The sequence below is a fragment of the Oryzias latipes genome, chromosome 1, assembly GCF_053564925.1.
Source record: "Oryzias latipes strain Hd-rR chromosome 1, Olatipes_Hd-rR_3.1".
Taxonomy (NCBI): Eukaryota; Metazoa; Chordata; class Actinopteri; order Beloniformes; family Adrianichthyidae; genus Oryzias; species Oryzias latipes.
Genome location: NC_136237.1, coordinates 42,766,327 through 42,792,077, shown reverse-complemented (window position 1 = coordinate 42,792,077; position 25,751 = coordinate 42,766,327). Strand labels below are relative to the sequence as shown.

Here is a 25,751-nt window from a genome sequence, read left to right as displayed (position 1 = left end):
GCAGCCATTTCCATCCTCTTCGCAAAGTCCACCACCATCTGTCCCTCCAGATTCCTTTCCTTCACACCAAACCTGCCCATCACCTCCTCATCACCTCTGTTGCCCTCACCAACATGCCCATTAAAGTCTGCTCCAATAACAACTCTCTCTCCTCTGGGGATACCCTCTATGACCTCATCCAACTCACTCCAGAATCTCTCCTTCACTTCTAACTCACAGCCAACCTGTGGCGCATACCCACTGACTACATTCACCATCACCCCTTCGATTTCTAACTTTAGGCTCATCATCCTGTCTGAGACTCTTTTCACCTCTAGAACACTGTTTACAAACTCCCCCTTCAGAATCACTCCTACCCCGTTTCTCTTCCTATCAACACCATGATAGAACACTTTGTATCCTCCTCCAATACTACGTGCCTTGCTGCCCTTCCACCTTGTCTCCTGCACACACAGTACATCTACCTTCCTTCTCTCCATCATGTCTGCCAGCTCTCTGCCTTTCCCTGTCATTGTGCCAACGTTAAGAGTCCCTATTCTCAAACCTATGTTCCTGCCTTTTCCCTTCTCTCTCTGGCCACGGACCCTTCTGCCTCCCCTCTTTCTTCGACCAACAGTAGTCAAATTTCCACCGACACCCTGTAGGTTAACAGCATCGGTGGCGGTCGTTGTTAACCCGGGCCTCGACCGACCCGGTATGTCCAAAGTGTTGTGGATGATTCGCATGGTTATTTTGGCAATTTTTACGCCGGATGCCCTTCCTGACGCAACCCTCTCTATTTATCCGGGCTTGGGACTGGCAACATAGAGCTGATGTGCCTTACCAAAAAGCTCCAGTTTGGTATCATCATTTTCCCAGAAGCTTTGTGGCTTGTCAACATGTATTTTTGCAAATTCCAGTCTGGCTTTTTTATGATTTCCTTTCAACAGTGGTTCCTCCTTGGTCGTCTCCCATGAAGTCCACTCTGGCTCAAACAACCACGAATGGTGCGATTTTCCCTTTCTGCCATGAGAGAAAACAATAATTTTCATAGAAAGGTATTGTTCCTCTTCACTGACTCACAAATCTTCATCCAATCACACAAGTAGCACATGTGTGGCAATGATGAGGAGACACGTCTTGACTTCAATACGTGAAGCTTTATTCACTCATATGCCAACAACTCAAATGAGGCGGGCAAATCATCCTATACATAAACACAGAATCAGACCAGGACCATAGCAACTGCGAAGGCTGTTGGGTGTGAAGTCCAGAGGCAAGGATAGCACCACACATGTCCCATTGATTACTGTAAGCCTTCCATCTGGTGTTCCAGACTTCTCATTGGCTGTTGCAGCTGTCTCCCTCTCCTGCTCACAGAGGCCTTCTTCATGGATTCTGAAGGTCTCTGGCAGGTTTCATAGAACCCAAAAACACAAGCATGCTGAAAGATGATTGGATAAAAACTTTACCACATTGTCAGCTTCTGCACCAAGCGCATGCACATGTATGTAGCCGTTTCTACGATCTGTGTCGCGTCAGCCGGACAATCAGCGTTGTGTCTTGTTAAATTGAAGAAACTTGATCAGAGAAATTTCAGCCAATAGGAGAAAGTTTATTGAGTAAAACCCCAAATAAAGCAATGCAGACACTTTCAGGTCTTTCATACACACCAAAGTAAAATCAGAAGAATGCAGCACAAACATGAGACGGTTCATGTCAACCTGCATGTCACTACCAGGCCTGCATTTCTGCTTCAACATGAATTATAAACAGTGACAGAAGTGATGGGAGAGGCGTTTATGAAACGACATAAAATCACATATGCTACATATGATATAAACGTAAGTGAACAGGCTTTTAAAAAAGTAGTTGTTTTTAGAACAGTTTTATTTATATACACTTATAAACAACGGAAAAATCAAATGTACTATTCTATGTGGGTTTTAGCTGGTGGTCCGGCACTGTGGTCTCATGTGCCACCAACCACCTCCGTAATCAAAGAGGCACTTGTGTTTATTGTTGATTCCCCACAGTATTAAATATTTTAATATTTAGCTAATATGAGATTGTAAAGGAAAAAGGTTTATTGGCAGACACATCCAGTCAAAGTTCATGTAATACAGGCAGTAATATTAACCTTTCAAATCTGACACAAACTGTAAAATCTTTCTTTTGCTCTTCAGTAGATAGAGCAGTAAAATATGATCTAAAGTGGTTGGATTAATCAGAATAACACACACTTATCTGAATTGAAGTACTTAAAGCCACGCCCCTTTTATGTAAGTGGAACACTAAAACAGACTATGACCTTGTGACCATTTCCTTCACTGCTCATTGTTTTCTGGCCATTTGTAACCAGGCTGTGTTCACTTGTCATTTTCATACTGTACATCGTATGCCACCGGACCTTCCATAGTAAATCCCAGGTAGAAAAGTACATCCTCCCGGCTGTATCCAGTCCGGATGTCACCCAGATAAGCTGGGCGAACCAACATTTTCAGGTTTCCTCCATAGTTGATGTAGATTTCCCCGTTTTCTGATCTCCCTTTAACCCTCAACAGTTCTTTCTGCACGTCGGGCTCCTTCCACGCAGTTCCACTCTGCCACAGACGGTGCACGTTACGTGGCTGACTACTCTGACAGCTGCAACTGTCCTGTTTATACACCTGGGCAAGAATTCTGTCAAGCTTCACTTTGGGTACTATTCGCTTTAATCCACTGGAGTTCCCCAGAAAAAAATGAGCTATTGCACTTCGAGCTGGAATCAAGTGAGAAAAGCGTCGATGGAAAGATTTCTTGGCTGACATGACATAAGTGCTGATATCCTTATAGGTTGGAGTGCTCTCCAGTTTTCTGTCTTTTGCAGGCCACATGAGCAGCATTGATAGGTAGTACATCTCAGTCAAATTTGAACGGGTTCCTTCCTTTTGCAGTTCCTTGTCCAAAAGGTCAACCAACTCCTCGTACCTTTTCACCAGCTTTGAAGAGGGCTTGATGCAGTGCATCACTATGTTTGCCAAGATGAAGTTCAGTGTGGTTCCAGATCTAGAAGGCGTGTTCTCAAAGATAAACTTCCATTTATTGAGAACAAACTCCATTTCTTTTGCAGTTTTCTCAGTTAGACACTGAAGAAGTCCAGCGAAGGAATCTACTCGCTTCATTTCCAGATAGTTCATTTGGTCCATTACTTCCTGATGGAGACTAAGCTTTGGGTTCTTGGCCTTTTCAGATGCCTTCTCTTCTTCTGAACTGCTGAAGATCTCAATGTACTTTCGGAATAGTTCTGATAACTTTTTTTTGTTTCTTTCATCGGCCGCTTCCCTTTCCTGGGACCTCTGTCGTAGATAAGTAAAGTAGTTTTCAAAAAAGGTAAATATTTCTTTGAGTTTCGGCTTGAAGGAAGCCAAAAATCTCTCATGTTCTGTCAGGACAGCCACAAACTGGCCGGCGGTTGTGTTGCTGTGATCAAGATGTAACTGGTTTGCTGAAATGTGACCTTTGAGAAACTGACGCATTTTGTCTTCTTCAAGTTTGTTGGCCTGAAAAGAAGGGAGACCTTTAATATTGTCAAGAAGGACCATCATGACTTCCATTTCTCCAACATAACCAGATGTGTTGTAGGACTTTGATCTCTTTATGTTGTGCATCTCAAATGGATCCATCTGTTCATCTTTATTGGCCAGTTCCTGAGAATACTGAAATGCCTTAACAGCCTTGGATCCCACAATCAGGCATTCTTTTAGCACTTCGGGGGTGGGATTACCTGAGTCATCAATGTACTTTTTGAGTTGACTTTTGTACACTTGTCCAACCGTGTCAGCAATGTAAGAATTTGGGTTTTTTCCCTGCGCGTCCTTGGCCCAATGAAGAGCAGAATTAAAGTCTTTCTCGTTCAAGTAGAAATGTCTTGCAAGTGCCTGAGGAAGTGTTGCACTTCTGTCAAACCTCTCTGTGGCTTTTTCCAGGACAATTTTGATTTTCTCAGAACCTTCTTCTTCATTTATTTTCTCAATTAATGGAGAAAACTGTGTGTTTTTGTCCCCACCTTGTTCTTTTCTGTGGCGCGTGACAAGCATGCTCTGAATGTTTTGATAAAGGAAATCTTTGCCCATGCATGATTTATAGACTGTGTCACACTCCAAGATGTCCATTACCATGTCAGACAGAGAGAGACCGTGGTCTTGTTTTAGAATGTCAAGACACTTTTGAGCAATCATTTGATGCAAGAATCTCACTGCCTGATAGGTGCCATGCTCCTCAACAGTAAACGTAATCAGAAGGCTGGAATAAGGATCCATTTTTTCATCGAGAGTTTCTTGCTTCCATAGGGGATTCTTGATGCCAACCAACTCTTCGCAGAGAGACAGTGATATGTAGGATCCATTGACAAAGGTGTTCAGCAGGGCCAGGAAAGAAAAGAGCTTGCCTTGTGGGCTAGTGGCATCAAGGTCTTTAACGGTGTTGCTCACCACATTAGCGATATAGGTTTCACTGAAGTTATTAGTCATTATCATGAAGGCGTAGAAGGTGTCAGGCTTCTCATGGTCATTCTCGAGCTGCTGGAGTTTTGCAGAAAACAGTTTCTGCTCTTTAGGGGACAGCTTGTTGGTTATAAACACGTTTGGAATGCGGCTATTTCGAGATCTTTCTTCAGGAAACTGTGTTCTCTCACAGTTCAGTATGACTACCATCAGATTGCTCTGTTGGTTTTTCTCACGAGAAACACTCAGAAGGCACAGCTTTAGATCTTCCACATCATCCCAGTTGTCCACCAATAGGAGGACAGGTGTGTTGCCTGGCTGACTCTGTCTTCCATAAGTGAGTAAGTTTATGACCTGCACGGCAATGTCATTGTTGGTTGCCTTGTTGTTCTTGACAACAGCACATCTGAACTTACTCCTCAGGTTCCAAAGAACATGCATTGCTAGAGTAGTCCCCCCACATCCAGGGTGATGGAAGAGATTGATCATGGCACATTGAGATGTGGGGACTCCAACAGGTACGATCAGCTCATACAACTCATTGTATTTGTCTCGTTGGATGAAAGGCAGGCTGTTCTCAATCTCTGAGAGGTAGAAGTTCCACCATGTAACTTGTCCTCCTCTGTAAAAGTCCTCTTCGGTTTTTTTCTTGAACTCCTGGAAAGACTCATTTGTTTCGATTTCTGTGTTCTCACACTCATTTTCACACAAAATGTCTAAGACAGTCATGAGTTCTTCCTCTTTTTTTGCCAGCAGGACCGAGCTGGAGCCTGTCGATGGCAGGTATCTCTGTGAAGATCGTGTTTTTGGTTCTTTAAGTTTCTTGATGGTGCTTGATATCTCATTAAGACTCAGTTCGTAGATGCATTTATTGGTAATTTCTTCCTGGCACCGAATCTCTACCAGACGCTTCCAGTCATTGAATACATCTGAATCTCTGCATAAGCACAACATGTTCTCAGCGCCTTCCAGAGAGCGATACATTGCACAGAATGTCTCTAGAATTGGGCTTGAGATTTCAGTTACTGCAGAGTGAAGAACAAATATGACCAAGAGTTTATCTTTGGAAATCAATTCTGGGTTACAAAGCCAGGTTACCATGCTGCTGATCTCCCCGGAGCGTCTCTTAATCCATTCGCTGGGTGTTAGTGCCTTGTCTGCCTCGTTCTCCTCATTCAGACGCCCATTGCAGAAAATCCAGCTGGTGTGCTTATACAGGTTTAGTTTTCCAATGATTGTAGACATGCTGTCTTGTGCAGTGTACATGTTTGGAAAGTGAAGATTGGCAACGCAATCTTTTCTGTAAAAACTGCATGTTCCGTTCACGTCAGACTCCGGGTCAAACTCAAGTACAGCAAAGACCCTCATCTCTTTCAGAAAATCCATGAACTCCAGCTGGCTTGGTGGACATTTGTCGGTGACAACAATAACCTGAAGATAGCTGTCAAATGCATCTTTCCCCCGTGTTATGAGTTGCTTCAGCCTTTGACCCTGATTGCTTTGAAAAATCCGGTTTTCACATCTTTCATCAGCAGATTTTCGGGCTGTTGCCCAGCTCTTCACTTTATCAGTCAAGCCTTTCAGTTTGTTTTGAGTAACTCGAGGATTCGGATCCTCTAAAATGTTAGTAGATTGTGGACCATCCCGGATAAAAAGACATTCTGTTTTGCAGTGCTGACTTTCGTCTGCAGCCATAATACCCAGTTGAGCATAAAAGATTGTATCTAGTGTCTGTGAATAAACTGGGACTACATCTACTTCAATCACCCATCTGTCTGAGGTGGTTCCATCTCGATGGCAAACTTGAATAAAATGTGGTACTCTAATGCACATTCTTGCAGTATCAACATGCTGTTCCTCAAAGAACTCTCCAAAAGACGATTCAAAAGCCTGATTGTAGTCTCTGAAAGATCTGATCTTTTGCCCAACCACTTGGCCAATCTCTTCACGGTCTGACAGTCTGTCTACTCCAAAATGTATAGTTCCGTTGGTTCGGGAATTCATGCAGCTAGCAGAAAAACAAAACACTTCCTTTTTGAATTCATAAAGAATCTCCTTTTCACTGGCTTCATCATCATTTGGAAAGAGGACATACTCGTGGACGGGATCAATAAGATTACTTGGCCCAGCCATGGGGGGAAGAATAGCATTTTCCATATAAAACATGGAGGAATTACTTTTATCAAAGGGTCGGAGCTGGCTAAAGGACTTTTGAGGTTGTACAGCTGTTTCACTGTCAGGAATCTCAATCATACTATGTGCATAGTTTGAGCTTTCATCTTGGCCTAACTTCATTTTGTATTGTGGCATTTCGAGCATCTGCATTGCAGAACTTAGACTCTGAATTCCTGAATCTGATGACACTGTTTCCGTTTCCATGAATTCATTCAATCTTCCTGACATGTCTTGAGCTTTTTTGACCTCATAATCACTGTGTGGTGTTCCAACACTGGACACCAACGTGTCTGAATGTCTCCTGAACTTTTCAGTCTCTCTTAAAATCTGTAAAGCTGGGGCTCGTGGAACACCTAGATCTAACAAATCGTCTTTCTCAAAGGAGGTGAGGCAAGCTCCAGACAACTCCTGGTCATAGAGATTCTGTGCAACTTTCTCTGATACTCTGAGTTTACAGACTAGCCAGGCTTTCACGTGGTCTTTGGTCCAATCTTCAATCCTCAGTGGCAGCTCAAGGTCAGATTTCTCCTGCAAAAGAAAGCATTAACAAATGTAAATTAGCAGAATATGTTTAGGAAAGCAAAAATCCAACAAGAAAACATTATGAAAGAGAAAAACCATACATATTTTGTTTGCAGTCCGTCATCTTTCATTATTGATGCAGTTGCTGTTGGATTCATATTCCTATAAATAAAACACAAACACTTCAACATGGTATCATGCACTTTCTTTAAGTACTGCCCTGCAGAAACATTTGTCTCAGAAAGGGGATCTTTAGTGAATGCTAGAGACTTTAGTAAACACTCCACTCTCTCTACTCCTGCACACCAAGTACAGCCTACAAGAGGACAATGGAAGACCACCTACGCAGCAATAACCCCAACAGGTATGTCAGGAAATCCACACCTTCAACAACCACAGAGGCTGTGCTGCAACACCAGGAAACCAGATGCAGGGTTTACAGAGGACCTGAACAGATTTCTTGCCTGTTGAGACTAGTTCTTGCCTGGAGAGACTAGTTCTCCAACCCATCAAGGAAGGAACATAGAGACCTGCCACCCGCTCCCCGGGAGGGAGGAGACGGATCAGGTTTGTGAATCAAAAACACAAACAAGATTCGATGAAGCAAAAGAAAGGATCTGCTGTTCATCTGAGTGACCATCTGACCAGAAGGGAATGGTGAAATGGCCAAGAAAGCTTGGATTTTGAAAAACATCAAAAAAGAATTTAGACCACCCGCGTGAGAGACTGTACAACAATCTTTACACCAAATGGACCACTAGACCGGTCCAGAGTTCTGGTTGTCATCAACTGAAAAATGTTTGATCATGGACTTAGTAATGAGTTGATGGGGTCATGAGTTGATGGGCTGCACGATATGAGGAAAACTTGCGATATGTGATATTAGCGATCAATATTGTGATGACGATATAACTTGCGATACTTGAACAAATATCAAAACAACAAAAACATCGCCATTTCACTGGAACAGTTTAATTTAAATAAGAGTCAAAATAACTTAAATTATTCTCAAAATGACCCTCGTCTACATAGGAAGCCAACATCTAACATAAAAGCTCCATCCGATTGGTCAACAACATCAAGGGCTGCATCTGATTGGTCGAATGCATAAATGGATTTATTCAATTTGTTAAATAGTTCAAGCTGCCATGAGATTATTTTAGCACATTTAAAGTTTACCATTTATCGATATAGAAGAAGGATTAGTATCTATCATTTTCGTAACTCTTTGTATTGCTAAAAAAAATATTTTAATATATTGGAAAAACAAGAAAAATATAAATGACGATTTATCGTATTTCGGGCAGATACTCGCTGCAGTGTTTTTCAGGTAAATACCCTAGGGCGGTTCAGTTAATTAACTCACCTGCTCAGCGTCCTATTTAAGCCAGGTGCGCAGTTGTTCATTCTTTCTTACCTTCAGCGCTCATTCTTCGCCGGTCTCCGAGGCCGCGGGTCTCCGTCTCTTTCGGCATCTTGCTGTGTTCCCCCGTCCTTCGGATGGATGATCCCCATCTTTCTGATGTGGGGTTTTCATTTCGCCGCGTCTGCTCTCCTTAATTTCTCCTCCGATCCGCGGGCGGCTGACGGCGCACAGCGCGTTCGTTTCGCCGCGGTCGCGTGCATCTGCAAGGGGTGTGCTTTCCGCGATGTTCGGGATGTCCGTGCCCCCCGATCAGGAGTAGTCCGGGTCTTCTCGTCTGCCGTGGTCACCCCAATTATCCACGGTGAGCGTCGTGCGGTACTTTTCCCGTGTAGTTTTCTATGGCTGCGTCTCACTTCCTGTTTACTTCGGTGACGTCACGCCCCTAAGGACCCTGGGAATTGTAGTTTTGACTCCGGGTCCTTCATGATGCACTTCTGATTCCTTTTCTGCTGCGTAGTTCTGCGTCGTCCGGTTGTTTTTTCAGGGGTTGTGGGGTCCTTTCTGTGGTTGTGAAGGCTGGCAGTCCTCGCTTGGACAGGTTTCTCATGCTGGCTGAATTTATCGTGGCTTTTAGCATTTGTTTTCTGTTGCTGTTTTGTTCTTTGGGAGCTGTGTGTAAATCTTATCTTTAATTTGATGCTGGCTTTATTATTATGGCGGTTCTTCTGTTTGTTTTCCTCGTTGTTGTAGCTGCTGGTTAGTTAGAATGTGAATCAGTGTCTCTTGGACCCGTCTCTGCTCTGTGGACATTTTTCCCTATGATTGGTCTCTCTTATGCAGCGTCTATGGCTCATTTTATTCACTCAGCGATCGTCGTTCATTGCCCCCGCACATTCTGCATCTGGTTCTGCTTCGCCTGTTTTTCCCCGGTCTGTGTACCCCAGTGGGTCCTGCCCTGTCCTCAGGGACTTGCGTCGGCCGCATTAGTGAGTGTGTCGGTCTCGTCGCGGCCTTGTTTTCCCGGCTGGACAGTTAATTTGTTGTTCTCTCTCTAGTTTGGTTGGAGGTTTGTGGGGGCTATGTGATGGATTCTTCCGGGGCATCGTTTTCAAAGCCGCCACTGAGGGTGGCCCCTAGGAAGTGTTCAGGTTGACGTGACTTGATCTGGACCTGTTAGCGCCTCGCAGTTAATCTTCTGGGCATCAGTGGCCTGGTTCCCCATGCGCCTTCAGGATTAGTATACATTTTCTTCAGCTCCCCATGCTGTCTCCACGATTTTCCTCCGAGCGCGATATAAGGCTGAGGATGACTGTCACTGATGGTCTCCCTGTTCTGCCTCTATGCCTCTCAGTGGCGTCTATTGGCCTTCAGTTGGCGCTCAAGGTGTTTGCCGGTTTGCCTTTCCGTTGTCGTGGCAGTCCTCATAAAATCGACTTTATTATCGCCCTGTACTGGATATTTGTAGGCGCTTGGTGCCCTTCATTTTGCATGTTATTGATGATTTCTTGGTGGCCAACTTTCCTTTGTATCCTTGGTCTTTTGAATCTGTGGAAAAACTTTATTTTCAAAATTGGGTTTCCACGTTATCTATAATGTACGGTCCTCCACCCGTCCGGATTTATTTTTCTTCTATAGATTTGGGTGGTTCATTGATGCTTGTCTCTCCCCATTATGTCATCTCTAGTTTTTTTGTGCAGCATGTCGTTTATTCAAACTTTGGTTGGATATGATTCGTCAATGATTGGCCCACCTGACGTTTGCTGTAGCTTTGGTCCTATGGTCATCCGTTCATCTTGTGTTCTTGTCCTGGGTAGTTCGATCCTGGGCCACGTGTTCCTGTTCTGGATTTTCGTGTTTTGCGTTTGATCTTTCCCTCTCTATGCCTGGAGTGGTTTTGTGATACCTGTTGTGTCTTCAGGCTCCCTCCACTTGTTCTCCTGAGTCTGCGCCTTCTGGTTTGGGGGAAAAGGATTTAAGAAGAGTGGTTTGTGTTTGTCCGGCCGCCAGAATCTACAGCTCTGATGGTTCTTAAGGGGTCGTCAGGTTATTTCATCCTTGGAGATTATATTAAGGCTGTTTCAATATTGAATGATAGTATTGTGTCATAGGTTGACTTGGTTAATGTTTAAATAACACCTTGAGCAACTTCTACCCTGACCGTAGGAAATGTATCACTTGCGCTCTCAAGCTTAGTTCAAGAGTTAAATCTTGTGTCCACAAGTCAGTCTTCTATCTGCCTTTTCTAAGCAGATGACACTCTGCTAGATGCATCCCCATTTAGAGGCTTGTTATACTCCGCCTCTAAATGCTTAAGGTTCAGTCTAGCAAAAATACTATCAAAACCTATGATCCCTCATGGCTCTCAAGTTCTCTTTTGCAGTATCCAGTCGCCCTTGGCTAAATAAAAAATTTGAGAACCACTAATATCAAATACAAGGCATCAAATCCAGCCGAGCTGTAATCCTCTGCTACGTGGGATGTTGACCTTCCTCATCTACAAATCTCCTTGGCTACTCTTCCATCTACTACTCCTCGATGGCCTCCTGAAGGTGCGTCCCTCTGAAACTGTCAAAGGTTACTTTTCTCATCATTGGAATATATAAAAAAATTGGTGTTAAGATTTCGTGCAGGTCATATATTTCACTATCATTTCACTGTTGGAATTTGTAATTATGGTGGTTTCTAGGGTGCGATAAATCCACAATGGGTCTTTACCTTAACTATCTACTAAATTTCACTTTCTCAGATTTGTTTTTTAAAAGCACTGTTATTTAATTTATCTCAATCATTTTGAAACTGATCAGTTTCTGGGTTATTTATATATTCTTTTCAAGACTAACACTGCTTTGTTTTTATCTATGCATCGCATCCTGAGCCTGCGAACCCCTACGCCCCGATCAGCTTCTCCGTTTCCAGGAAATGACGTCACCCATGCATTCCTTGATCTGGTGCTGCAACGATGACTGCTCGACGTACCTATTGCTGCACTGAAAGTGACGGGGCGTTGGACCTCCACTGCATTCCAATGACACTTCTGACTGAATTAATTAATCAATGTCAACCGCAGAATGAATGTAAATTCTTCGATTATAGATGTTAAAAGAAAATTATAGCCAGGTGGAAGCCTCAAAATTTAGGTTGCTCTAAGTTGTATCATAGTATGCGCGGAGCTCGAATCTGGTTCTTAAGCTCATTTGTTTGTAGTATGCCAATGAAGCATAGTATATATGGGCATTGAACTCGTTCTTAATATTGGGATGGAACCTCATTTATATGGATGTTCCTTGAGCGCTTATAATTGGTATGCCAAATGGAGAAAATTATGGCTATTAAGCTCGTTCGTGGTACTGTCGTTGGGAGCTTCGAAATAATGGATGTTACTTAAGCGCGTGTATATATATAGTTGCCAAAATGGAAGTTTATGGCCATCAAACTTGTTCTTAGTTTAATAGAAGTTTGAATAATGGCTGTTAAGCATGTCATACGCCATCGGAAGCTTTGGATTGGATGTTAAGTTAGTGTATCATACGGGTTGTTTGGCGGTTTAAATTATAGTTCTGCACAGCGTTTTGCGGAAGTGAGCTTACGTTCTAAGATCAGGTATAAGTAATTTTATGTTGGCTCCCCTTTTATTTCTTTCCCTCTCTCTTTCAGATAGTATGTTCCTCTAGTGGTTTCCACGAACGGGAGCGACCCTACGGTCAATGGTGCCGGGTCACACATAGCAGATCCACTAGATAGCATGTCCCCTTCGTGGCGCTGTACTCGAACGGGGCGGCCCAACGGTCAATGGTGCCGGGTCACACATAGCAGATCCACTAGATAGCATGTCCCCTTCGTGGCGCTGTACTCGAACGGGGGCGGCCCAACGGTCAATGGTGCCGGGTCACACATAGCAAATCCACTAGATAGCATGTTCCCTTCGTGGCGCTGTACTCGAACGGGGGCGGCCCAAACGGTCAATGGTGCCGGGTCACACATAGCAGATCCACTAGATAGCATGTTCCCTTCGTGGCGCTGTACTCGAACGGGGGCGGCCCAAACGGTCAATGGTGCCGGGTCACACATAGCAGATCCACTAGATAGCATGTTCCCTTCGTGGCGCTGTACTCGAACGGGGGCGGCCCAAACGGTCAATGGTGCCGGGTCACACATAGCAGATCCACTACATAGCATGTTCCCTTCGTGGCGCTGTACTCGAACGGGGGCGGCCCAAACGGTCAATGGTGCCGGGTCACACATAGCAGTCATACTGGGAAATGAAATGAAAATGGAATGCTGCCGAAAACACACCCCATTTTATTACACACTGATTATACATTCACATTTTCTCTTCTGGATGATTTTAGTGTTGGGGGTTTTGTTACCCGAAAGTTTTATGGAAATTTTATGGAAGTTTTATGGAATTGAACGGAGCCCTATACCAAACGAAAATATGTGAATGCCAACTTAAAGAATGTGGAAAAATGTCAAATAAATATTTCTTACTGCAAGAGTTGTCTGACTGAAATGACGATTTATCGTATTTCGGGCAGATACTCGCTGCAGTGTTTTTCAGGTAAATACCCTAGGGCGGTTCAGTTAATTAACTCACCTGCTCAGCGTCCTATTTAAGCCAGGTGCGCAGTTGTTCATTCTTTCTTACCTTCAGCGCTCATTCTTCGCCCCACCCTCCTCCCCGGCTTCCACCTGTGGGCTCCGTAAAGGGGGGTTTTGTTACCCGAAAGTTTTATGGAAATTTTATGGAAGTTTTATGGAATTGAACGGAGCCTTATGCCAAACGAAAATATGTGAATGCCAACTTAAAGAATGTGGAAAAATGTCAAATAAATATTTCTTACTGCAAGAGTTGTCTGACTGAAATATAAGTCAACACAGAAATCTGCTGCTTGCTCATATCAGCTTGGAAAAAATGTCAGCCCAAAGTTCAAGTAACTTTGGAAGAATTCAGTCTCTCTGGTATCCCATGGCTAACTCCATGACTTAGGGGGTGGGGGGGCCTGGTCGTCGCCACTCCTTGTCCTTCTGCCGTGGTTCGGGGTGGGGGTCGGGGCCTCCGGCGGCCGGTGGTGGGGGCTCCGTTGGTCGGGGGGTTGGGTCGGGTGCCTGAGTGGGGCGGGCGGGGGCGCTGCGTGGTCCTCTGGGCTTGCATGTGGGCGTGCGTGGTGGGGGGGTGGGGTGGCGGCCTAAATTGGCTTGGGGGGTTTGTCCCTTTGCCTGTGCTGGGGGGGGTTGGCGGGGGCCCTGCTTGGGGGGGGGGGGGGGGTCCAGCGGCGCTGGGTGGGCTGCCCATCTACACCTTGGGCTGGGATCAGCCCTTCCCTGGCTCTGGGACGGGACAACCCCCTTGGGACCCCCGGTCGCTCTGGGGGTCATCCGCTTCGGCTGCGGGGTCTAGGGGGGGGGGGGGCTTGTCGGCCCTGTCCTGTGGGGGGGCGTTCTGGGGGGGAGGGGGAGCCCACTATTGGTACCGGATCTTGGGGGGTTGACGGGTCGGGGTCTCCGCTGAGGCAATCGGCGGTTGCCCCGGCCGGTTGGCTGCCTCGGCCCCGTCGAGGCCTGACCAGAGCTCTTCTAGGGTCGGCACTTGGGGGTGGGGGCCTGGTCTTGCTCCGGGGGGCCGGCGCTTTCTGGCTCCTCTCTCTCTCTGTGTGGGGTGGGTGGTGCTAGGCCGGGGTTGTCGGAGCCTCCTGGGATGGGGCCCCTGGTCTGGGGGGGCCAGGGGACGGCTGTTTGACCACCGGGGGACAGTCTTCCAGCTGTCCCCAACTTACCCCATTCCTCATATTACCTCATTTTAGGGTGAGGGGGTGGGGGGACATCACTGTGAGTAATCAGGAGATGTCCCCTCAGTGCCCTACCCGCCAATTTTAACTGCACCCCCATTAGTACACACACCCCTCCCCCCTCAAAATATACATTCCAACATAAACACACACACATGCACACACAGACCCTCTCAAACACACATACACGCACACACATTTGCAAGGAGGGTGGGACATAGGACCATCTGTCCCCTACCCCTTCCCTGGTGGGGGGTACGGGGTCCTTGGCAACGGTGGCCGTTTCCCCTGGTGAGCCGGTTTCCTGGGCCTGGCGGTGCTCTCTCTGCACGGGGGGGGGGGGGGGGGGGTTCACATTACACCTGAGCCGGGGGTGTCCGTGTCCCTGGGGGGTGGGTTCGGGTCCTTGCCCCTGGGTGCTGGGCCCCGCCAAGTCTCCAACTGTGGCCGAGCCTGGTCGAGCTAAGTTAACAACACTCCTGGTGGGCCCCCGTTCTCCCCGGGGCGCTCCCCTCCTGGGCAGGGGCGGGTGGCCCCTGGCTTGCTCCTCCCTGGACCAACCGTGGGCCGGGTGGGTGGCTGCCTTGAGTGTGGGGCGGGTCTCCCTTGGGGGGTCCTGGCTCGTACCTGGGATTGGGGCGGGGGGATGCCCAGAACTCCTGGGGGGTGGTGTGCTGCTCGTCTGGGGCTGTGGGCGCCCTTCTCGGGTGGGGCCCTGCGTTGGGCTCTCCCGGCGCGGCGGGGGGCTGCCCTCCTGGTTGGGCTGGGGCGGCGCTCCCTTTCCCTCCGTGCCTCCCTGCTCTCTGGCTCTAGGGGCCTCGCGGCGGTCCTGCTGATCCTGGCCTGGGTGGCGGGCTGGGTCGGGCTGGGTCGGTTGTTCCCTGCCTGCTGCCGTGTGGCGTTGGGGTTTCCAGCTGCCGCTGCTGCTGCGGCGGGGGTCTGGGTGTGGGGGTGGCTGGGCGCTCCTCTTCCTTCTTTTCACATTCCACCATCCATTTTAGAAGAACATAAACACTCACCTGAGCACAGGTGTTGACTCACCTATGCACCAACAGTTTGCATGATTGAATGACTGAAATATTTCACACTAGTTGGTTTTAAGGCATAAGTATGCATGTGAACACTATCTGTTTTGTGTACATGTTGACATGTGGACATTTTTGCAGCTAGCAGGTGTGTTTATAACATTTGAGTGTGTGTGTGGACAGGCCCCGCCCTTTTTGTACTACATTTGAACCTTACCGTAATGATAAACAACCAGCAAACTTGTTGCTTTATGCTGCTTCATGGTCTTATCCCCCTTCCCCTCCTACTATCACCCCCTACCCCCCCTCTCTCTAACATCCCTCTCTCTTCTTCCCTTCTTTCCTTTTCCGTCCGGTCCAACACTAAAGATTTTCAAACATGATTGAAATTAATAAAATTTGGCCTCAATTACAAAAGGGGTTTATTCAGACATACCTTTGGTTTGTCTGAAGATTAATAACCCCTCTTGTTAAAGTAAAATATGTCCAACACAAGAGGCCCTCAGCTCTCATCTGCCTGCCCAGCTGTTGGACAGGACAAGTTAAAAAAAGGAAAAAGAAAGAAAAAGTTTACCATTTATTGCGATTTTCGCCAAATTTTGCGATATGGATATTGCACAGCTTGAAATCGCGATAAGGATAAATTTGCGGTTTATTGTTCAGGCCTAATCATGGTGCCTGAGATCTTCACAATCCCTAAAAGCTGGTTGTGAGCCCAGAACATCAACAGACTTCTGACCTGCAGATGAGTTGACCTCAACTCATTGGGTTACACTGAAAACAGCTGCAGAAGGACAAAGACCAAGACAAGGACCCGGACAAAGACCCGGACAAAGACCTGGACAAAGACCCGGACAAAGACCCGGACAAGGACCCGGACAAAGACCCGGACAAGGACCCGGACAAAGACCCGGACAAAGACCTGGACAAGGACCCGGACAAAGACCTGGACAAAGACCTGGACAAGGACCCGGACAAAGACCCGGACAAAGACCCGGACAAGGACCCGGACAAAGACCCGGACAAGGACCCGGACAAGGAACCGAACAAGGAACCGGACAAAGACCCGGACAAAGACCCGGACAAAGACCTGGACAAGGACCCGGACAAGGACCCGGACAAAGACCCAGACAAAGACCCGGACAAAGACCCGGACAAAGACCTGGACAAAGACCTGGACAAGGATCCGGACAAAGACCCGGACAAAGACCCGGACAAAGACCCGGACAAAGACCCGGACAAGGAACCGGACAAAGACCTGGACCAGGACCCGGACCAGGACCCGGACAAACACCGTCTGACCGCCGGCTGCAACAGATATACATTTCTGTTGTCTTCTGTAGTTTTATCTTTGATTTGATTTCCAAATTCAAATAAAACTTGATGCCTCCTGTTATTTGTAATCTTGCCCCCTCCTATGGGGGTTTTAAATCACCCCCTCACTTCTTTACCTCTTGTTCCTTTCTTTTACTTCCACTTTATCTACACCAGTCTCCCACTGATTTCCTTCCAGGTCCAAAAAGAAAAGCAATGGTTCAGTTCTGATCTGTCTGTTCAGGACAAACAAAATAAAGTCCTCAGAAACCAGAGCAATTCTAAGATAGAGACCCGGACAAAAAAGACGTATGTGCCCCCAGTAGATGGCCTAAGGCAGAGATCCAGACCAACCTCAGCTTTAAGTGGGACAATCTGTTGAATCTGTGACAAATACAGATATGCTTGAATTAGAGTGGAAATGATTCTGTGAGTACTACATAACCCGTTAAGCCTAATTTTAAAGGTCACACATGAGATCCTGATGCTCACACACCTGCTGTGCTTGCTGAACGTCAAAGGTTCATCTTTTGATTTGTCACTCGCCACTGAAGGGCAGGAAGAGGAGTCCTCCCCCAAATCAACGTCCATCTTTGTTCTGTTGTAAAAAAAAAAGAAAGAAGCAGACGTGTCACTGATGAAAATAAAAAGAGATTCTCTGGAGGAGTAGAACCGGTTGGACCAGAAAAACTCCCTCTGTTGTTTTGGAATTTGTTATGGAAAATCATTTAGGGGTTGCTAGGCTCTAAAAGTGAGTTTCTGTAACATGAAACCTTTGTGTTTTCCATACAAGCGTAATAAAAGATGTTTCTTCATCTCCTGATGGTTTTTCTTTTTTCAGTGAGAAGAAAGAACACGTATGTTGAAAACATGAAGCCTTTTTTAAAATGGGAGCTGAGGCCTCGTCAACCTTTGATCCCTGCGTTCACCTGACAGGAGTGATGGAATCTCTCTTGTTGGTCAATAAAGATAGCAGAGCAATGAAATCGTTTCTGTTCCTTGTCTGATTTCTGGAGTTATCAGATACATAAACAGACAATGTTTTTTCACTGGTCAGATATTTGTTAATGAGTAATCAGATTAACACAGGAAGATGCACGTCTTGGATTTTATAGCAGCAGCTGTAGAAAGTTTAGTATTGCAGGAATTCAGAGTGAAAACTAATTTTTCCATTTGTCCAAACAATAAAAATGTCGGATCACACCAGAGGTTTGAAAAACAACAACAACACTTTTCCCCCTGAGATTCAACAACAGACACATTTATGCTCAGAAAAGTCTAAACTATACTATGCTGTTGTCAAAAGTAAAAGAAATGTAAATTGTTATATAGAAAAATATAACACTATTCTGCTTAAATAACTGTAAAAATTTGAAAGCTAGATTTTTTTAAATAACTAAATGGACAAAAAAAAAAAACATAAATGGACGACCTTGGGAGAATTTCAGGCGATTCAGCAGTGTGTTTACCTGTTAACACCCGATTTTCCCCGTGGATGGTCACCTGTTCAGTGACCTACCTAAGAACCAGGTGTGTGCTCTTTGCGCTGTGCTGTATTTGTCACCCCTCCCTCCTCTGTTAGGGGTAGTTTTATACCAGAGTTTTTATGGAAGATCTTGTTTTATTTTTCTAAACGGAGCCTTACGCCAAACTAAAAAAAATCTGGAAAATAAAGCTTTCTCTACTGCATAAAGTGCATTATTCCAAACAATAAAGGTGAGACTTTAAAGTTCTCACAGTAAGAACCATTAACTGTTTCTAAAAACTGGACTGAGAGCCCTGCCCCCCTGGCGTTCCCCACAGGAAGTGCCGGACTTCTATAGAAAAACAAACAGCTGTTACTCAGTCGTCCTATTGGTCAGAACAACCGTTCTGGATCTGATACCTTTAACATCTTCTTGATAATCCTCATTTTTTAAGATATTTTTTCTGTAGCTCCAGTTATTCCAGTTATAAACTGGCCTATCAGATGCCTCAGTAAAAGTAGGTGGAGCCTGCTGGCCCACATATTTTGTGTAGGCCGCTTTTGTAGGGGTGTGGTCTTCTAACAACCTCACTCCTGATCCTGCGAGTGGTTGCCATAGAAACGCTAACTCAGACATACCCGGACCAATCACTGTTTCCTGACGACGTCTAGTTCCAACATGGGGGTGTCTGTATCGTTGACTTCATTTGGTTGGAGCAGGAAGTAAACAGTTTTCTACTGATCACTTCGCTTTGGCTCGTTCCAGTTCTCTAATAGTCAATTGTGAGAAACTGGACCAAACTTCTCTTTTAGTATTAAAAGGTTGCAGAACAGACAGGTTGTGGAAGTTTAGAATGTGGAAGCCTGAAATGCTCATTTGCACGCATTTAAGCTGTTCATGGGAAATGGCCGGTTGGACACGCGTTGCTAAGGACGTGGGGAATGTTTTAGAGATTGGAGAGAGCTCAGAGTAGAGCTGCCGCTCCTCCTCTTTGAGAGGAACCAGTGAGGTGACACGGCATCAGGTAAGAATGTTCCCTGGATGCCTCTCTGGGGAGGTGTTCCAGGCATGTAGGGACACGCTGGAGAGACTGCACCCCCCCAAAAAACCAACAGAATTGTTCATTCTTAAATCAAACATGTTAGAAAGGCCAGAGGAAAAAATGATGCCAACTGACCGGATGTCCCTGCAGAAGTTCAGATGTTCATCTTTTGACTTGTTACTCGCCACCGATGGACAGGAAGTGATGTGTTCCCTCCTGTCAGCCTCCATCCTCTGCAGCTGTAGAGCATCAAGAGTCACAGATGAGAAGGAAGCAGAGTCCCTGCGACAGGATCAGGGTTTTAAAACGACCACAAGATTTTTCTAAAGATGATCCAAACATGTGCAACCACATTTCTGTTCATTTTAATAAAAGCCTTTCTCAGAGATTATTTAACTTAATGTTAATTTGTTTAAATTAAACTTAATAATAACTATTTCTTTTAAAAGGCTGCTAGAAGTTGAAGCTGGGGTAACTATGGTGCACTGGGGTTCTGTCCTCTTTCCTTTTTTTACTTCTACCCTTCCTCTCCTCTATTCTTGATCATTATTTATCATTTAGTTCTCCATGCCTCTGTTTGGTGCAGTGCGATTCATGTATTGTCCCTCTTTCCCTCTCCCCTCCTGGGGAGTGGGAGTGCTTCCAGACTCCAGTTGGCTCATCCGTGCTCCAGTTCCTGACCGAGTACCTCGTCTCTGCTCCTGCTCCTACACCTGGCTGTGTTTCCTGTCTCCGGCTCGACTCGCGCCTTTGACTGTCCCCACAACCACGGCTGGATGAAGCTCGTCTGCTGGACTTTTATATATGTAGTTGTAGATTTAGATAAGTTAATTCTTCTCTAAGATTTCTGGTAAATCGCTTGTCCGTCCTGGGGGAGGATCCCTCCTTCATGTGGACACCCCTGAGGTTTCTTCGTTTTTTCCGGAATCCGGTTTTTTGGGGAGTTTTTCCTTACAGAGAAGGGGGGTCTAAGGGCAGGGATGCCAGTATAGCTTAGTCAGTTTGTTAGTTCATTTTAGTATTTTCCTATTGAACTCTTTGTATTCGTGATCCTTTTGAGTTCATGTTTGACTAAGAAGCCCATCGAGACGACTGTTGATGTGATTTTGGGCTATACAAATAAAATTGAATTGAATTGAATTGAATTGAATTTCTCTAATAGTAATTATAATAATATTTTTGTTAACAGTTTTGGAATGTAACCTGTGGAAACAACAAGAGGAAAAGGGACTTGAACGTGTTGGTGGAACCTTTGACACTCGACTGCTGTTCCAGGAGGATCAGGATGGACCGACCTGCTCCACCGGTGTTGGTACCAAAACTGTTTGAACTGCAATAAGTGTTCGGGGGCCTGACACTGATGATGACGTCACACTACGGTAACCCCACTTGGACAAACTACGTAGCGTCCAGATCTGCTCAGCTCTCAATCTTTTCATTTCACGTTTCCTTTTTTAACCTTAAATTCTTTTCCCTCATAACCAATAATGTCATTTTGGATTTTCAGGAGTCTCCAGCTGGTCCAAACTTCAGCGTCCCGTCTGTTAACAGAGACCTCTGCAGGTGAGCAGCTGAAGCACAAAGGTGGATCCAAGTCACTGAGTGGCTCTCCACCGGCTAACACATTAGAGCTGACAGACACTCCTTTATGTCGTCTTTTTTAGTTACTGCTCCCAGGACCCGTCAGAGGAACAGTCCTGCTAAGAGAGAGGAACAGCAGCGGCTCCAGAAAGATTCATATCATTCATGTGATGGACAGCTGTCCAGATGAGGACATTTCTCTGCACACCAACACACGACATCATTTAAGTGTCTTTGAGCAGAAAGTCTTTAATAAAACACAAGAAAAGTTGGAACCTAAAAGACAAAACAGCTTCATATGCTTTAAATATGCAGGTACAAACCGGTCATCATGCATCCATAGCCCATCCGAATATTTTGTCTTTTACTTTATTTAATGTTATTATTACGTATAACATTGTGGTGAGGGCAACAGAGGTGATGAGGAGGTGATGGGCAGGTTTGGTGTGAAGGAAAGGAATCTGGAGGGACAGATGGTGGTGGACTTTGCGAAGAGGATGGAAATGGCTGCAGTCAACACTTACTTCCAGAAGAGAGAGGAACATAGAGTGACATACAGAAGTGGAGGTAGGAGTACCCAGGTGGACTACATCCTATGTAGACGAGGTCATTTGAGAGAGGTTAACGACTGCAAAGTGGTGGTAGGAGAGAGTGTAGCCAGACAGCACCGCATGGTGGTGTGTAAGATGACTCTGGAGGTCAGGAAGAAGAAGAGAGGGAAAACCGCAAGAAGACCAAGTGGTGGAAGCTACAGAATGAAGAAACTTGTGAGGAATTTAGGCAGAAGTTGAGGCAGGTCCTGGGTGGTCAGGATGAGCTTCCAGAGGACTGGGAAACTACAGCAGAGATTATCAGGGAAACAGGTAGGAAGGTGCTAGGTGTGTCATCTGGAAAGAGGAAAGACGGTAAAGAGACTTGGTGGTGGAATGAGGAAGTACAGGAATGCGTCCAGAGGAAGAGGTTGGCTAAAAGGAAGTGGGATGTAGAAAGGACTGAGGAAGGTAGACAGGAGTACAAGGAAGCGCAGCGTAGAGTGAAGAGAGAGGTGGAAAAGGCCAAACAGAAAGCTTACGATGAGCTTTATGACAGGTTAGACACAAAGGAAGGAGAGAAGGACTTGTACAGGCTAGCCAGACAGAGAGACAGAGATGGGAAGGACGTGCAACAGATAAGGGTGATTAAGGACAGAGATGGAAAGGTGCTAACAACCCAAGAGAGTGTACAGAAAAGATGGAAGGAGTATTTTGAGGAGCTGATGAACGAGGAAAATGACAGGGAAAGAAGGGAGGAAGATGTGGTTGTTGTGGAGCAGGAAGTAGCAGAGATTGGAAAGGATGAGGTTAGGAAGGCTCTGAAAAGGATGAAGAGCGGAAAGGCCGATGGTCCTGATGACGTACCTGTGGAGGTATGGAAATGCTTAGGAGAGACAGCAGTGGAATTTCTAACAAGGTTGTTCAATAGGATTCTAGAGAGTGAGAAGATGCCTGAGGAATGGAGGAGAAGCGTTCTGGTCCCGATCTTTAAGAACAAGGGTGACACGCAGAACTGCAGCAACTATAGAGGAATAAAGTTGATGAGCCACACAATGAAGCTGTGGGAAAGAGTAGTGGAAGCCAGGCTTAGGAAGAAGGTGGAGATCTGTGAGCAGCAGTATGGTTTCATGCCCCGTAAGAGCACCACTGATGCCATTTTTGCTTTGAGAATGTTGATGGAAAAGTACAGAGAAGGTCAGAAGGAGCTGCATTGTGTGTTCGTAGATTTAGAGAAGGCGTATGACAGGGTGCCGAGGGAGGAGCTGTGGTACTGTATGAGGTCGTCTGGAGTGGCAGAGAAGTATGTCAGAGTAGTTCAGGACATGTATGAGAGAAGTATGACGGTGGTGAGATGTGCTGCAGGTCAGACAGAGGAGTTCAAGGTGGAGGTGGGACTACACCAAGGATCAGCTTTGAGTCCTTTTTTGTTTGCTATGCTGATGGACAGGCTGACAGACGAGGTAAGACAGGAATCTCCCTGGACAATGATGTTTGCGGATGACATCGTAATTTGCAGTGAGAGTAGAGAGCAGGTGGAGGAACAGCTAGAGAGGTGGAGGTTTGCTCTGGAAAGAAGAGGTATGAAGGTCAGTCGTAGTAAGACAGAATACATGTGTCTGAAGGAGAGGGATCAAGGTAGAAGCGTTAGGTTACAGGGGACTGAGGTGAAGAAGGTGCAGGAGTTTAAGTACTTGGGGTCAACAGTTCAGTGTGATGGGGAGTGTGGAAAAGAGGTGAAGAGGCGAGTGCAGGCAGGTTGGAGCGGGTGGAGGAAAGTGTCAGGAGTGTTGTGTGACAGAAGAGTGTCAGCAAGACTCAAAGGAAAGGTGTACAAGACAGTGGTGAGACCAGCTCTGCTCTATGGGTTAGAGACGGTAGCAGTGAGACAGAGACAAGAGGCTGAGATGGAGGTAGCGGAGATGAAGATGTTGAGGTTCTCCTTAGGAGTGACCAGGTTAGACAGGATAAGGAACGAGTACATCAGAGGGACGGCTCATGTTGCCTGTGTTAGCGACAAAGTCAGAGAAGCCAGACTGAGATGGTTTGGACATGTTCAGAGGAGGGATAGTGGATATATTGGTAGAAGGATGTTGGAGATGGAGCTGCCTGGCCGGAGGGCAAGAGGACGGCCAAAGAGGAGATACATGGATGTCTTAACAGAGGACATGAAGTTGGCTAATGTTAGGGTAGAAGATGTCCATGATAGAGTGAGGTGGAAAAGGATGATTCGCTGTGGCGACCCCTGATGGGAAAAGCCGAAAGAGAAAGAAGATTACGTATAACATTGTGGTGGAGGTCACGTGCACGTCGGGTCTGCTGGCAGCGCGTGGGATTGTGGGATGCGGCCCTCTGGTCAAAATAGGGTCTAGCGTGGGTGTTTCTTTTTGCCTACGTTTCTTTTCATGTGGCGCTTTTGTTGTTCCACCCTTCGTTAATCCTTCCTGTTATATTTGTTTCTTTATGTTGCACCATGAGTGAGGGAGGGGGAGAGGGTGATGACCCATGTGTGATGTTCACTGTTGTGTGTGTTCAAAATACCTGGGCTTGCTCTGCTGGAATGGAGATTTCGCTCTCAGCTTCTCTGTCTGCCTCCTCTTCTCTGATATCGGTCCGAGTCGTGCGCCGTAAGGGAGTGGAACAGCTCTCCAGCGCAGCCAGTTGATTGACAGCTCAACTGGTTGACAGCTTGGCTCCCCTTTTTGCCGCTACAAGTGACATACCAGCGGGGCGTGACAACATGTTATGTCGTAATAGTGTATATAGGTGTAGATTCTTCTTGTTAAATGTTATTACTTTTGTATTTTTGCATATTTTAAACACCCTTTCATTCTTTATGCACATTGATGTTGTTCTTTTTTTCTCTTTTTTTGCACTGAACTGTTGTAGCAATTGAATTTCTACAATGTGGGATCAATAAAGAATATATCAACCTCAAACATTAGATCCTGTTTGGGTCTTTAGACTTTAATCGTATCACCAACCAGTCCACAAGCCAACAGGAAACTCACCTTCAGCAGGTCTGAGCCTTAGTTTCTGTGCTGCAGCTGCAGGTTCTGGTTCTGGTCTCCCTCTGCTGCTAAAGAAGGAAACTGAGAGTTACCACAAACCCAAACGCATCACAAGTCTGATTAAAAACCAACTAATAAGTAAGGTGTCAGGTGATGACGGGTCCAGACTCTGACCCCTCCCAGCTTGCTTCCTGTCAGAAACGAGCTCAGACCAGAACTGTTCCTTCTTGGGTCAGCGGTTCCGCTCAGTCAGAGGAGGCTGAAGGGCCTCCTGAAGGGCCTCCTTTTGGCCCCTCGGCCTCCTCTGTGAAGCCAAAGCGTAAACGCTCCTCTGCACTGTGAGCTGCGACAGCAAAAGACTGAAAACGGCAACGAAACGGGAGCCTGAACGCACCACGGCGCTTGAGATGAATCAAAACGGAGTCACGCGTTAGAACCCCGCAGAAACTCAATCCACGCATTCTTGTGTCCGCGTCCCGCACTCTGTCTGCTTTTATATCGACAAACGTCCCGCAGATTGTGGAGCAACAGATCAGAAGCAAACTCACCTTTTTCTGGACGGACTTCCTGTGATGATGGTTCACTCTAAACAGTTCAGATTTCAGTGCGACTACTGCGCATGCGTACTGTCTCAGGTGTGTCAGGTGGGATGTTTTAAAAAATGTGCATTTACATGTTTACCATGGCAAAACAGAACAATATTAGAATGAATTGAAGACATTCAGATAAACTTTCTCACATATTTACAGCTTAAAGCTTTCTATTGCAGGAAAAAAGAAAACGTTGATTTGTGAAAAGGAGACCAACGTAATAAATGAATAGATGAATAAACACGTTTATGCTAAAGTCTGTGTTTTTTCTCCATAGAAGCCAAATGTTTGTTCACATTTTGAGTCAACATGGTGATTTATGAACCGCTGACGTTCCTGCTACATCGTTTCAGTGACATCACAAACCCAGCAGGTGACTAATAGTCTCTGGTTGTTCCTCACATGTGATAACAGGGAACCCAAAGGTCACTGTCACGGCCCCCACCCACACCCACAGGGGGACTGGGAGCAGGACCCGCTGGTCACTAACAGAATATTTCATGAGATCAGTTCACAACTTTGAATAACAGTTTTTTCATTTGAAAGAAACAGAAAACATTTTCTACATCAGAGTACTTTAAGGTACACCTGGTCTGTACGAAAAGTGAGGCACTGGAAGTTTATTTTTATATAATGTCTAAATTTTAAAGACTCAAAATGTTCCAATTTAGTCTGAAGTATTGACTTAGTATACTTCCTACTGCGTACGTCTGTAGTATACCTGCAATACTTACATTCAAGTATGTTTAAGAGAATACCTCAGGTGTGCTACTTTTTGCCAAAGTCTGTTTTTATTGTCCAGAAATGAAGCCGTTTGAAGCAGGGGGGGCGTTTGTTCATGAGGGACCGTGATCGTGCCGTAGGGTAGATCTTTTCCACC

General features: G+C 45.8%; 1 protein-coding gene across 3 annotated transcripts; it reads right to left on the bottom strand.

Annotated features, from left to right (window-relative positions):
• Positions 1–1,573: 1,573 nt before the first annotated feature.
• Positions 1,574–24,912, bottom strand: LOC110015914 (sterile alpha motif domain-containing protein 9). Of its 3 annotated transcripts, none has more exons than XM_023953853.2 (7): positions 24,830–24,912; positions 24,282–24,349; positions 23,812–23,978; positions 19,295–19,398; positions 17,148–17,249; positions 7,262–7,322; positions 1,574–7,166 (listed from the first exon to the last, which is right to left on the bottom strand). In XM_023953853.2, the coding sequence occupies exons 4-7, from the start codon at positions 19,387–19,389 to the stop codon at positions 2,349–2,351; spliced, it is 5,076 nt and encodes a 1,691-aa protein (XP_023809621.1). In that variant the 5' UTR covers positions 19,390–19,398; positions 23,812–23,978; positions 24,282–24,349; positions 24,830–24,912; the 3' UTR covers positions 1,574–2,348. The 3 variants fall into 3 exon arrangements, with proteins under 3 accessions (XP_023809621.1, XP_023809622.1, XP_078804933.1); XM_023953854.2 differs by having other exon boundaries at positions 19,295–19,441; positions 24,830–24,905; XM_078948807.1 differs by having other exon boundaries at positions 24,282–24,346; positions 24,830–24,903.
• Positions 24,913–25,751: the final 839 nt, after the last annotated feature.

Coding starts and splice junctions, on each gene's coding strand:
- LOC110015914 (XM_023953853.2), bottom strand. CDS start 19,389: ATGGAGGCTGACAGGAGGGAACACATCACTTCCTGTCCATCGGTGGCG. Junction 7,323..17,147: donor ACGTTCAGCAAGCACAGCAG/GTGTGTGAGCAT, acceptor TTTTATTTATAG/GAATATGAATCCAACAGCAA. Junction 7,167..7,261: donor ACGGACTGCAAACAAAATAT/GTATGGTTTTTC, acceptor TTTCTTTTGCAG/GAGAAATCTGACCTTGAGCT.